This window comes from Equus caballus, chromosome 6 (genome assembly GCF_041296265.1).
Source record: "Equus caballus isolate H_3958 breed thoroughbred chromosome 6, TB-T2T, whole genome shotgun sequence".
Taxonomy (NCBI): Eukaryota; Metazoa; Chordata; class Mammalia; order Perissodactyla; family Equidae; genus Equus; species Equus caballus.
In genome coordinates this window covers 40713165-40727098 of record NC_091689.1, presented here as the reverse complement: position 1 = coordinate 40727098, position 13934 = coordinate 40713165, and the positions used below count along the sequence as shown (strand labels likewise).

Sequence of the window (13934 nt, the reverse complement as noted above, 5' to 3'; positions counted from 1 at the left end):
TAAGGCCGAGTGGGGGGTGGGAGAGACCCTCATTGTCCTCACTCGGCAAAGTCACTAAACTCCGCAGCCGCGCACACCTGGGAGGCGGCGCGCGCGGCACGGGGGTTCGCGGGGCGCGCCTCGCCCCCTCCCAGGCCGCCCCTTGCTCCCTCGGGGCGCCCAGGCCCCGCCCCTCCCCCTCCGGCCCGTGCCGCCGCCGGGCGGGGGCGGGGGTTGTTGTGGTGGCGCGGGCGGCCCCGCCCCTCCTCGTGGGCGGCCCCTCCCCCGGCCGCGCGGCCCCTCCCCGCCCCCAGCCCCATCTGTTTCCCCGGCGGCGCGATGATTATATTGTGCGGGCCCGGGGGCCGCCGCAGCCGCGGCCGCGGGATGGGGCGCGCGCGCGGACCCCGTCGGCAGCCGCAGCCGCCTCAGTGACTCGGCCGGTCGCCGCCCCCCGCGCGGCGCCCGCCCTCAGCTCATGCGCTCGCCGAGCGGCGGCAGCAGCGGGAGAGGCCGCCCCCGCCCGAGGAGCTGAGCGCCGAGCGCCGAGCCCGCGCCGGCGGGAGTCCGAGCGGGCGGGCAGCGTGGGGCGGCCGGGCGCTCCGAGCCGGGGCCGCCGCCGGCGCCCCTGGGAGATGTGCCCGGAGGAGGGCGGCGCGGCCGGGCTGGGCGAGCTGCGCTCCTGGTGGGAAGTCCCGGCCATCGCGCACTTCTGCTCGCTCTTCCGCACCGCGTTCCGCCTGCCCGACTTCGAGATCGAGGTGAGCGCCGCGCGGGGCGGCCCGCCGCGCCTCCCTGGCCCTCGGCGTCCGGGGCGCCCGCGGCGGGGCGGGCGCGGAGGGGACGCGCGGCGCGGGGCCCGGCTCCGCGGGGCGCCGAGCGCGGGCGTCCGGCGCGGGACGTTGGCCGGGCCGCCGGCCCACGCGCGTCCTGGGCGAGGCGCGCGGCGGAGGGAGGGCGCGCCGCTGCCGGGCCGGCGGCGGGGCCGAGAGGGGCGGCGCGCTCCCGCCGGGCGGTGGAGGCGGCGGCCGGCTGCCCCCGGCGGGCAGGCGGGGAGGGTCCGCGGCCGGGGCCCGCCGCTCTGGGGCGCGTCGGCGAACTTGGGCGGCGGGCTCGGGGCCTGCGGCAGGCGCGAAAGTTTGGGACTCCGTTATTCTTCGGCAGCGCCGTCGCTCCCGGAACGCGTGCCTTCTGCGTGCGGGACCGGGCGTCCGAGCCGACTCTCCACCGTCCTCCCCCGCGCGGCGGGCGGCGCAGGGCCGGCAGCCGGCCCGGCCGAAGGCGCCGCCGCCCGCGGGCTTTGTGAGGGCCGGGCCGGAGCCGCGTCCCGGAGGTGGCGGGCGGCGGAGTCGGGGCGGCGCCGGCGTCCTCCGCCGGTGCTCGCGGGGGCGTGCGGCCCCGGGCCGGCTGGCGGGGCGGGGCGCGCGCTCGCCGGGGCCGGGACGTGCGGGACTTCCCACTTTCTGCCTTTGGACAAAGGTGGCTAGAGGCTGTCGGTGCGCTTTCCTCTCCAGCCCCGCCGGCGAGTCCGCCGAAGGAGTAATCCAGAGGAGAATCCCCTCCGCAGCGGCGAACCGTCGTCGTCGCCCTCCGCCCCATCTTACTTTCTGCCATTTTCGGATTGGTTTGAATTCGTTTACTCCTCAGATTTTTACCTCACCTTTATTTTTAGATTCAGTAGTGTTTGCGGAAATATTTGCTTCTCACATGAATGAAGTGTGGGAACTTGCTCTTGTTGAGGAGTTGATGAAATCGAGGAAAATAAAAAAGATCAAAAGGTAGAGGGGCGGCTGAGGAGGAATGCAGGCTGATGAAGTGGGACCGCTCGCTGGCTGCCGGGCCGGGGAAGCCATGTGAGGAAATCGCAGGCTCCTGCGTCCGGGGCAGGGGGTGGGCATTTTAGGGAGCCCCAGAGCATTTGTTTTCAGAGTTTGAACGTGACTGGAACAGGCGTGTTTTTAACTAAAAATTTTAGTGGGGGAACTGTTTATATTGACTGAAGAAGAGAAACAGGGCCACAGGAATTAAAAATTTGGGAATGCTAAAAGTCGAGAGATATTCAACAGTTATTCTGATACTCTTGTGTTTTCCTTTAGTTGGTGTAAAATCGTGAGTAGTTAAATTATATCCTGCTGCTCAAAATGGTGGCTCTTGTAGGAGGTGTTGCTTCTGACAATGCCATCTTGGGTGCTGGTAAACTTGCTCCTAGCCCATTTTCTTCCTTGCAAGATAATAAAGTTGAGGTGATGCTGAATTACAGATTTAGAGTCTAAGGATCCGATCTAAAAATACTGTGGAGAAACGTATCTTTCAAAATCCGTATGTTCCCATTTTGTTGATGGAAAAATACAGGTAACTCATTTTGCCATAAATTGTTAACAGATAATCTAGAATCATCCATAAATAACTTGTCTTATGTTCTGAGAAATAAACTTGTGGTTTCTAAGTATTAGCTGGTTTAATTCTTAAAGGAAATGTAAGCTGATCAAAGAGGTCAAATTTGTATGTATAACAGAAATGAAAAGTCCTTCTTGTTACAGGTGAATAATCTCAGGCCTATTTGAGATGACTGCCTTCTCTTTTGATGGGCGTGTTTTTTGGAAGTGACACTTGTTAGAGTGTGTGCTATTGAAATACATGCACCGTGAATGAACATCGAGAATCTGTTTTGATAGCTACCCATATCTGTTTTTATTTGGAGATGTTCAGTAGATGGATAACAAACGATAGTGACTTTTTACCTCTGCACATATTGTATAATCCTTTTCCTCTAAGGGGTGTTTTAACTTCAAGTTTTCAGTAGTTATCAGAAGTTAAAAATTCCAAATTTATTTTTTAGGCTTCCAGCATATTTAACTGAGTGACTGCAGAAGTCACTGAAAACATTATCCATTTTGATTCTCTTAAGTATAAATAATTTATTTTTATTTTGCCTCAAAGATTTTTTAATCTAATAGTTTACTGTCCTAACAGTTTGAGAAACAGTCCCTTGGTTAGAGTTTATGATACGGTGGAAGACCTTCTTAAAAAGAAAACAAAACAGTTCTAATGCTGAGTTGTACCTGTGAGGCCAGCTGGAAAGGCCCTACAGTCTTAATTTGCTGCAATTTTAAAAGCTAGAAATGATGAATAATACCAAGTGGTAGAAGTTGTATATTAGCTTTTTTTAGGACTCCAGTTTTCGCACGTGGGAAGGATCACATTTTTACCCTTGACCATGGAACTGAACCCGTGGATTTATAGAAAATTTAGGAAGCAGAATCCTCAAGGACTTGGCTTCTATTTATCTAAAGTGAAGCAATCTCTTAGATAGGAGCAGGGCAGGGCGGATTCATACTGCAAACCTCCCACTTAGAGAACTGATCCCCAAAGTGTGGGTATTTTTATTTTTGCATGTAAAAAAAAAGTTCTTACTCTATTAATCAAGCTTGAATGTATAGGATTTATTTAGAAGAGTCGGTATACTTAATTCTTGTTTTTAGAATGTGTTTAGGGACTTGTATGTTTCTCTCTCCCCAAACAGGGGTTCTGTAATCTTCAGACCAAGAACTTCTAAATGTATAGATAATGCTTTATGTTGTTCAGAATTTTTGGTTTAAAAAATAATACATAAACATTATATAAAACTTGAAAATTATACCAAAATATAAGAGAATTAAACTCGACCATAATCACCACTTAAAGATAAAAGCTGTTAACTGTTAACGTTGTGTCTTACCGCTTAGGGATAAAAGCTATTAACTGTTAACATATTTAGAAGTTCCCAAATACGCTCACAGTGTATTTGTGCCTAGATTAGGTGTTGTTTTTATTTTTCAGATGAGGAGGTTGAGGTATGGTTGGACAACAGTAGATTAATGACTGCAGTAGTTGGTACTGTTAAGCACGTGCTTAACATCAGACTGGGAGATTACCAAGGAAGCTCGTAACTCAACTCCTTTGCCTCAGAAGATTATCTGTGAATATTTCAGAACCACTTCATTTAAATCAAGTATTTTATAATTGTTTAACATTCCAGTGGGTTAGGCTGGTTAAATTTTGTCCTGATTTGAGAAATGAAGAAGGGTGAATTGACCTCCTCGAAGATTTGACACTGATTTTGTTCCCTAGCCAGGTGATCTTTACAGTGAATAGAGTGTCCTACTTGACCAAAGTAAGGTGAGGGAGGATGGAATCATTTTCAGAAATCTGGTCTGGAGTTAATCATGATGGGTGTGGGGTTGGGGCAGAGGCCCATCACAAACATTTGGGGCATGTTTTCTCTGAAGAGGAGAACGGGGTACCTCTGGGTGGCTATTTGAAAATGCTCATGTAGAATTATCTGAACGGTTTGTATCGTAGCAGAATGATGAAAATAATCTGATTGTCCTGTCTTCCCTTATCCCTGCGCTGCTTCTCTTTGAGTAGTCAGTTCTTTGCCTGCCTTGTTTCCCCTTGCTGGCTGTGGTTGTATGTGGTTCGAGTCCCTTACCTAATCAGCATGATGATCTGGGGGCAGTATCTTTAGTGCAGATTCCCAAATTCTACCCTTGGTGTTTTTTTGATCCAACCCCTTGAACAGGAGCACCAAGGCATGAATTACTAAGCTTGAAAAGAAGTAATAAAAACTGCCGAGAGTGACTTAGTAGTGTATCAGTCCTGCCAGTGGTTCCGAAGCCTGGGGCCTGTGTGTGAGCCACAGGAGATTTTGTGTTGTGTACGGATATGCACTTCGCTGGAGCAGAGGGCCTGTCGCTTTCATCAGATTCTGAAAGAGGTCCCCAACCATACAAAGGTTAAGAGGCCCTGATCCCTTGAAAGAGTAAGTGTAAGATGAAAGAGTAAGTTGGCCCTGAATGGGGGAACGAGAAGCTGAGTTTCATGACACAAGATGCACTGGACTAGGAATTAGGAAATTTGAGTTCTTGTAATAGTTGTGCCACTAACTAGCTGTGTGACCTTGAGCAGGTCAGAATAGCCTAGTGATAAATGACACTCATATAGTGGCTACTTTGTTACATTTTCCAAGTGTTATTTTATCCGTAGCCATCTTTAACCATCGCCGTGAGGTGGGACTTGTCCTCATTTTACAGATGAGGACGTGGGAAGTTTGCCAGGCTAAGTTGCTTACATGCAGACCCTCACCTGAATCTCAGGTTCTTTGATATCAAATTCTATGCCGCTGTTACTACATCACACTATTTCCACTTCAGTTTTCATTACGTATTAGATGAAGGGGTAGACCTGTTAAGTAATGGCCGAGATTCCACAATGCAGACCTATTTTTAATAATGTGGGGTATAGAAGCTCCTTTTATAACTTTGGCTGAACTAAGTATGGAGGACAAGTTCATGATTTCATTTCTTTCTTTCAGCACACATTGATTGAGCATCTCCTATTTGCTAGGCACAGTGTACTAAGTGCTGGAGGTACAAATGTGGACATAACATAAAAAATGCCTGCTCTCTTTTTAGTGGAAGGACAGTACACAAATTGGTTAAGTACACTGTGTCAGAAACTGACAAGAAATAAAGTGGGATAGAGGCCCAGGGAGGGCCAGGTGGAGGGGGGTTGGATGTTGCTATTTAAAATAGGGCGATTAGGTATGGCCTCACTGGAAAGATGGCATTTGAGCAGGACTGAAGGAGAGAAGAGATGTATAATTTAAAAATTAGTAGTTTGCCACACTAGTCTATTTAATGTAAGATACCAGATGATAAATGTCTTCTAAAGATTGAGGATCTGCTCCTCCTTGAAGGAGGAAAGCTCAGGAACAGGATGTGAATTACAGAGGGACAGATCTTTATGCAGTTTGACATCCTAAAAGGGGAGAATGTTCTGTCAGAGTGTCACTCTCCAAGAGTGAACACTGGATCTCTTTCTGTTTATACCAGCTTCTTGAAGGGAAAGGCTACTGCTGCTTCCCTTTTTTACCTGCCATGTGAAGCTTCAAGGAGGTAGTTTGGAGCTTCTGCCCTTGTAGACACGGCCGTACCCTCTCCTCTGAAGGAAAGCCTGTGTTAGCATCTGGCTTGCTTTACGACGGAAGTTCAATTTGGTCTTGCTTAGTTTTCTGGAACACAGTTAGGATAGCCTAAAATACAACCTGGCAGCACTCAGTATGGCCAGCCATCTGCCCTTGGGTCAGGAGAGGCCCGGTGCTGGATTCTTGTGCTGTGGAAGCGGTAGGAATGAGGAGCAGAGTGCTGGGAAACCCCAAGTACAGAGGGTGGTTCAGGTAGCAATTCAGTGTGGACAGAAGCGCACAGCTTCTAACTGTGTGGTCTTCCATGTAGTTGATGTGATTGAACGTATTTTCAAAAGGGATCAAGCAGAGAGGGCCAGAAGCCTGGATTGTGGGCCCACCTCTGTCATTACCTGGAGTTCTGATCTTAGGCAGATCACTTTTGTTTCAGATGCCCCATCTGTGAAATGGGAATTTTAGCCTAGATGATTCCTAGGTTTTCCTGGGTGTAAAGCTCTGTGATTCTAGGATGTTTCTCAGCATGCATTAGTTCTTTTAACTGATTGAGAAAATCACCAACCTTACTGGTTAGGCTCGAGGTTATGAGCTATGTTAGGCTCGGCTAGGATTTGTCTTACAAATTAATTTTGTACCAAGTGAAAGCTGCAAATCCATACTTGATGTGTTTGTGGATTATATTGATTTGTCTTTTTGTGGAAATCTTGTCTGTAAATACGCTGCTTTGAAAGTAGCTTTCATGGCTTGAAGATTGACATTTTTCACTGTCTTCAAGATCCTCAAACTGAGCTAAGATTTTGAGACTATGAGGAATTCTGGAGGATGAAGTTCTTGAATTCTCTTATTTTCCCTTCAGTTTTGTTTGTTCACTTATATTTCATTTCATTCATATGTAGAACTGTGCGTGAGTTCCAGTTCCAGCTTCTGGCTGGCGTTTTCAGATAGCTCTTGTCTCCCCATATTTTCATATTTCAGGGGATGCTGTTCCTTGTCATTGTATCTTCTCTACACTAGCCTCTAACAAATGTTAATCAGTTTATACTTGAAAACTTAGGAAAGTCTTTTTTTCAATAGTTCTTACGATGGAGAAAGGAATTGTGGGCTGATAATATTGAGCTCAGGATTCCCTGGGTTTCTTTAATGCTCAGGGTTTCTCAGCCTCAGCACTAGTAATATTTTGGGCCAAGTAAGAATTTGTTGTGAGAAGCTGTCATGCATTTTAGGATGTTCAGCAGCATCCCTGGGCTCTACCCTCTAAGTGCCAGTAGCACCCCTGGTCATGACAAATATAAATGTCTCTAGACATTGCCACATATCTCCTGGGGGGCCAAAATCGCCCTGCTTGAGAATCACCACTTTAGGGTGTAAATAGGGAAGAGACATAAGTGTTGATCATTGTATAGAAGGTACACTGTACAGTAGTCCCCTCTTGTCTGTGGGGGTACATCCCAAGACCCTCAGTGGATGCCTAAAATGCATACTACTGACCCCTATAGATACTGTGTTTTTTCCTATGCATACATACCTATGATAAAGTTTAATTGATAAATTAGGCACAGTAAGAGATTAACAACAACAAGTTCTCTTTGACAAATCTGAGTCGCCAGCATCACTTGCACTTTGGAGCCTTTAGTACATAAAATAAGGGTTACTTGAAGATAAGCACTGCAATACTGAGACAGTGAATCTGATAACCGAGAGGGCTAGGAGGTGACCAACGGGTGGGTAGTGTATACAGCGTGGATGCGCTGGACAAAGGGGCGATTCATGTCCCAGGCAGGACAGCGCGGGAGTTCATCGCACTATTCAGAATGCTGTGCAATTTAAAACTGGTGAATTGTTTATTTCTGGAATTTTCCATTTAATATTTTTGGACCCCAGGTAACTGAAACTGCGGAAAGCGAAACCGCAGATAAGGGGACTATTGTATATGAGGTAGATGAGTTTTTCCTTCTGATAGTGACTTTTTTCCTAAATGCAAACCTTTAATATTTGTGTTTATAGAAATTGGAGGAAGTTAAAGTTGCTCCCAGATGTGCGCGTCATTAGCAATTGCACATGTCAGAAACCTGGGAAACAGATGTTTTGTTAATTTTTCTTCCTTTTCTGGGGAGTCATTTAAGGGAAGGAGAGTGGTTTGGGGGCAGTTGAGAGGGAGATGTGAAGTCAACTGGGTCCAGTAGAGAAAGGCCTCCCTCAGGCAGGGCTTGGCTGGCCGTGCTGTCGTGGAAGGGGGTGCTGCGCCAAAGCCTCAGGCTGGCTTCCACGGAGGCCGCTGCCTGTCGGGGCGCAGGATCTTCTGGACAGCTCCCTCAAGCAGTAGGCAGTGGTGGACGGGGGGAGGGGTTAGTCATGACCAGGTCAAAATTCAGGCTACCTAAGTTAAAGGGGTGTGTGTGTGTCTGCGCACGTGTGCAGGCATATTTGGAACAGATGTATATATCCAGTTATATAAAGTTTATTAGCCCGTCAGAAGTTTCAATTTAGAATACACCAACCACAGAACTTTTCTTTAGGTTGCTGTAAATATTTTTAGTGATCTCTCCCATTGGATTTTTCTCTTATGCAAGTATGGCAAAATATTTCATGAATTCAAATAGATTTCATTTTGGTTTGGAGAAAAAACTGTTGTGATGGTAAATAATGCACTGTGAAGGGCTTTGAGCTTCTTGGAAGAAAGATACTGTAGTGCTTCAAGGGTATGTCGTAATTTATCTGTGGCTTGTGAAGGTCTTTCACTGAAAAGTGTCCATCTTTTTGCTGTCTTGGGGTATTTGGTCCCCACAGTGGCCCAGTGCCTCTTTTTTTTTTTTTTGGTGAGGAAGATTGGCCCTGAGCTAACATCTGTTGCCACTCCTCTTTTTTGCTTGAGGAAGATTGTTGCTGAGCTAAAATCTGTGCCAGTCTTCCTCTCTTTCATGTGGGATGCTGCCACAGCCTGGCTTGATGAATGGTGCTAGGTCTGCGCCTGGGATCTGAACCTATGGACCCTGGGCCACTGAAGCAGAGCGTGGGAAATTAACAACTATGCCATGGGGCTGGCCCTCCAGCACCTTATTTTTTTGTTCTTTATCTCTTTTGGCTGGGAACCAAGGCCTGACCACCTTTTCCCCTCCAACAATGGAGTAGGTCTTCTGATATTCTAGGGTTTGTTTTGGGCTGTGGTAGAGGAGGAGTAGAATTTCTGGCCTGCATCAGAGTATTAAATCTCAGAATTTGTATAAATAAATTGATGTGAAGTCAGTCACTCTGCAGCCAAAAGCTGTTTTCTCTTCTCTCGGAGGACAAATGACCCCTCAGAATAATTCTCTTATGTGCTGTTTTGTACTTATTGTCCACACCCATTTAAAATGTAATATGGTTTATGTAAAAATATATGGAAGACAGTGTTTCATTCTCCCGTTGAAGGCCCCCGACCTCACGTGACCTTTATGATAGCTATTTGGCTGGCTTAAGTGATGTCATGTTCTTCTAAGTTTCACACTGTTATGGTCAGCTCTCAGCTTTGATTCTACAGCCCAGACTCTGTAAGGAGCTGAGTTGGGTCTGCTTTTCCCTCGGGTGGGTTTGCTGGAGTAACTGCCTGACTTGGCGTGTGTCACTGAGGCATGTGAGGCACACATGAAATGTGTGAATGGCTGTGACAACAGACTGTGTGCACCCTTCTGTGCTCCACCCCCCACCCATAACCACCAAAAATAAGTGAAAATAGAGGAAGTGGTAGGGTCACAATTACACTGACCACTGCATGTTTTCAAAGTTGAAACTTAAATCTCCTCCAATTAATAATTCCTGAGAATGGAATAAGTTCTTATAATTGAGAATGTTGTTAAGCAGTCTGGTTGACCGCAAGAGTTTTTTTCCCTGGCCAGTTCCTTTTACCAAACACTCCTTCCCTGAGTGTCCATTGTTTCAGCAACAATGGCGCTAAGAACAGTTGATTTGCCTGACAGAGAATGTGTTAAGCTAACAGATCCACTTCTTTAGCAAGTCTTCTCTCTCTCCCATTCCCATTGTGTCTCTTCAGTCTGCCTGAAAGGTGGTTTGCTGATTCTTTTGGGTGTGGAAGACAATTTTTATAGTCAGTGTCCTGGAGTTCCTTGTTCAGGATACCCTGTCATATGGGAGAAAGGCAATTTAGAGAAAACTTTCACCTGTTGCCATAATTAAAGGATTTAATTTTGAAATTTTTTCCGCTCTTAGACTGATTTGGGTTAGTATCCTACACAAACTTACTATTTTTTTCACATTGTTTCTGAAAGACTTTTCTTCCCCATTTTCTCTTGTGTCGTTAAAGCAGGCACCCAGCCCTCATTACAGTATCTTGGGGATTGGGAGCCGAATGTTCTAATTGATGCTGAGGATATCTCTGTCTTCATAACACTAGATTTTCATCACTTTCAGTGATGGAGCCCATCTTCATTACCAGTAACTGTACTTGGATTTTTGTAACATGCAACTCTTTAAAGTAATAGTGGAATTAAAAAGAAAAGGAAAATCTTGGGGCTGGCCTGGTGGCATCATGGTTAAGTTCACATGCTCCGCTTCGGTGGCCTGGGGTTTCTGGGTTCAGATCCCAGGCATGGACCTACACACTGCTCATTGAGCCATGCTGTAGCAGGTGTCCCACATACAAAATAGAGGAAGATTGGCACAAATGTTAGCTCAGGGCAAATCTTCCTTAAGCAAAATGAGCAAAATTGTGAACAGATGGTAACTCAGGTCCAATCTTCCTCACCAAAAAAAAAAGGGGGAAATCTCAAATCCTGGTCAGTCTCCCTTCTGTCTGTTACTGTCATCTTTATTAATACTAAGGTTGTAGAGGTATGTGATAGGGTTGTTTTTCTCCTTCTGTCATGGGGAATTAGAGTATGTTAAATAAAAAATGGGGTGGGTGGGTGGCAGTGATAGTGTAAAACCTATGTTGTGTGCCAGGCAAGTAGTAGAGGACATGATGGCTGTAGGAGGTCAGAGGCAAGCAGTGATCACGAATGAAATGCTTCCTGGGGAAGGCAGGCCTTGGAGGCTCATGGTGAGTAAGTCAGTATAGCAAGCTAGATCAGAGTTCTGTTCTTACAGAGGGCTGATAGAAAATCGAGGGCGAGAGGTTGTAGGTGGGACATCGCTGCAGGCTTTGAATGCTAGGCTCACTAGTATTAATCATTTTTGTTCATGCATTCAAGTTTTAGATAAGAATGACATCAAAATTTGAGACTAAGAATGTCCTATGTACTCAATATTTTAAATTAAATGTGGTATTGGTAGCTGGGATAGAACAGAGTGGAGGAAGAAAGTTTAACTGTTGGGGTGGAATGGGTGTGAGATGCTGAGGGTAGTGGAAGCGGGAGGACATCATCACGGGCATTATTGAAGAGTGGGTAGGACTAGATGACCGACAGTGTTGGGATGCATAGAGAAGGCCGTGTCAGTTAAGGATGTTTTTTGGCTGCAAGTAACTGAAAGTTGTACTAACAGCGACCTAAAAACCCTGTGGACTATCCTGTGGTAAGTGGCTCCTGGCAAGTACGGAGGCTGAGCGAAGGATGTCCTTGAGCACTCAGTAAGGGCACTGCGGGTGGTCCCAGCATGGATTCCGCAGCTCTGAGGCCTGCATTGCTGAGTGATGCGGGTGAGTACGGGAAATTACAATTGAAAACAGCCATTGAGTTGGTGATTTGGAGAGGTCACAGATGACTTCAGAGAAAGCTGTTCGAAAGAGGAAGAGGGAAAGCTAAGACTGTGCTCTCCTGGAATGAGAGAGAAGAGCTCTCAGAGGAAGCTTATGAGAATAGTGGAAAAGAAAGAACTGTTTAAAAGAAACTTTTTTTTCTGCAAATAATATGTAACTGTTATAAAAAGAAATCCCAGCCGGTGCATGGTTAACGTTTTAGTGCTTTACTGAGGTGGTCAGTTGTAGGACGGCTTCCCCCTTTTCAAAAGAAAACCCAGCCTGTTTGCCAAACTCTACTCCACTTGTTATACTGGCAGTCCCCCTGTTTCTTCTGTTCCCCTCGGATTGGATCGTGGGAGGAGTGCTCGTTACCCACCCTGCGATTGTCAGTTGCTCAGTGTTTGAGCTTCCTGTGTAGTAAAATGAAAATGGAAATCTGGACACTCAGATATACCCTTTTTATCATTAGGATGTTAGATTTTCTTAACTATAGATTGTTTGGAATACTTCAGCTTTTTTAGTTTCTCTCTGTTAAGTATTTAATGATTCTACTACTTCCTGGGACTCTTTGATGCATTTGTAATGGGAATTTATGCGCAAATAAGATAGCCAGGCCTTAAGGTTATGTGTTCTGTCTAATACAGGTTCCCCATGCTTGGGGAAGGTACAGCTTAACAGAAAGGTGGTTTTTGTTTGTTTGTCTCATCTACCCACCGGCTTGCAAAAAATTTTGGAGGTTATCTGTCAGCTCTCCCTGCTCCTTACCCCTTCTCCCTCCTTCTGGATCAAATAAATTTATAACCTGGCTAGTAGTCAAACGTATCTTGCAAGAGAAGATGAAATGGGCCAATCAGATTCCTGTTCTCGGGAGTGTAACCTAGGAAATACGAGGATTATTGAGTTAGTGTGGAAAAGCAGCTACAAGGTCATAGTGAAAAGCCACGATGTAAGCCAAATTCTTGCATGTGAGGGAGCAGAAACAGAGAGAACCAGCCATGAGCAGAATTCGCAGGAAGGCTGCACCTCCCGGCCGTTGGTGTATATCCTGCTGCAAGTATGTGAGGGAGGCTGTGTTCCTTGCCCCCCAAAGAGCGGCACACTTCCTGCTTCTCTTTATGTGCATATATTAAATATTTTATAAGCATAGGATCATACTTTTACATACTCTTTTGAGTCCTGTTTTATTTAGTTAATATTACATGATACAGAATGCCCTTTTATCACATATATTATGACTTTTAATGGTTGCAGAGTATTCATACTCTGATTTATTTACTCAGTCCTCTATGGGGCAGTAAGGTTATTTTTAGTTATTTACTATCGTGGCAATTATGAACAGAAAGACTTTTTTCCCCAGGATAGGATTAGTGTTTTTTAATCATTAGACTTCTCTTACTTCCTATATTTGAAATTTTAAGTGTTGCTTTTTCTTCACAGTCATATTTTATCTTTCATTTTGTGATAAAAGCTAACGTGAATTTGGTGCCCATGATGGGTGCTCCAGGCACTACTTCAAGTGTTTCCTCATGCATCAACTAATCTATTCTTTTTTTTAATTGAGATATAATTGACATATAACATTATATTAGTTTCAGGCGTGCAACATAATGATTCGATATTTGTGTTTATTGCCATATGACCACCACAGTAAGTCTAATTAACATCTATCACTACAATAGTTACAGATTTTTTTTCTTATGATGAGAACTTTTAAGATGTCCTCTCAACAACTGTCAAATGTACAATACAGTTTTACTAACTACAGTTGCCGTGCTGTACATTACATCCTCAGGACCTATTTATTTTATAACTAGAAGTTTGTACCTTTTGACTGCTTTCACCCTTTTCCTGCCCCCTCCCTGTCTCTGGTAACCACAGATCTGACATGTTTTTCTGTGAGTTTTTTCTTAGATTCCACACGTTAAGTGAGATCATACAACATTTGTCTCTGTCTGACTTATTTCACTTAGCATAATGTACTCAAGGTCCATCCATATTGTTGCAAATGGCAGGTTTCCTGCTTTTTTATGGCTGAATAATATTCCTGTGTGTGTGTGTATGTGAGTGTATACCACATTTTCTTTATCTCTCCGTCAGTGTATACTTAGGTTGCTTCCATGTCTTGGCTATTGTAAATAATGCTGCAATGACATGGGGATGCAGGTATCTTTTTCAAGATAGTGTTTTCATTTCCTTCAGATAAATACCCAGAAGTAGAATAGCTGAATCATATAGTATTTCTATTTTTAATTTTTTCAGGAACCCCCGTACTGGTTTCCATAGTGGCTGCACTAATTTACATTCTCACCAGCAGTGCACAAG

General features: G+C 45.7%; 1 protein-coding gene across 8 annotated transcripts in view; it reads left to right on the top strand.

The window, feature by feature from the left end:
- Window positions 1-254: 254 nt before the first annotated feature.
- Window positions 255-13934, top strand: part of CECR2 (CECR2 histone acetyl-lysine reader) — a 160799-nt gene continuing 147119 nt past the window's right edge. For 7 of the 8 annotated variants that reach the window (XM_070269767.1, XM_070269771.1, XM_070269769.1 and 4 more), the window contains exon 1: window positions 255-740. In XM_070269767.1, the coding sequence (XP_070125868.1) occupies window positions 615-740 (126 nt within the window). In that variant the 5' untranslated portion in view covers window positions 255-614. The remainder of the gene's footprint in view (window positions 741-13934) is intronic. The other variant, XM_023642863.2, reaches the window with a different exon arrangement.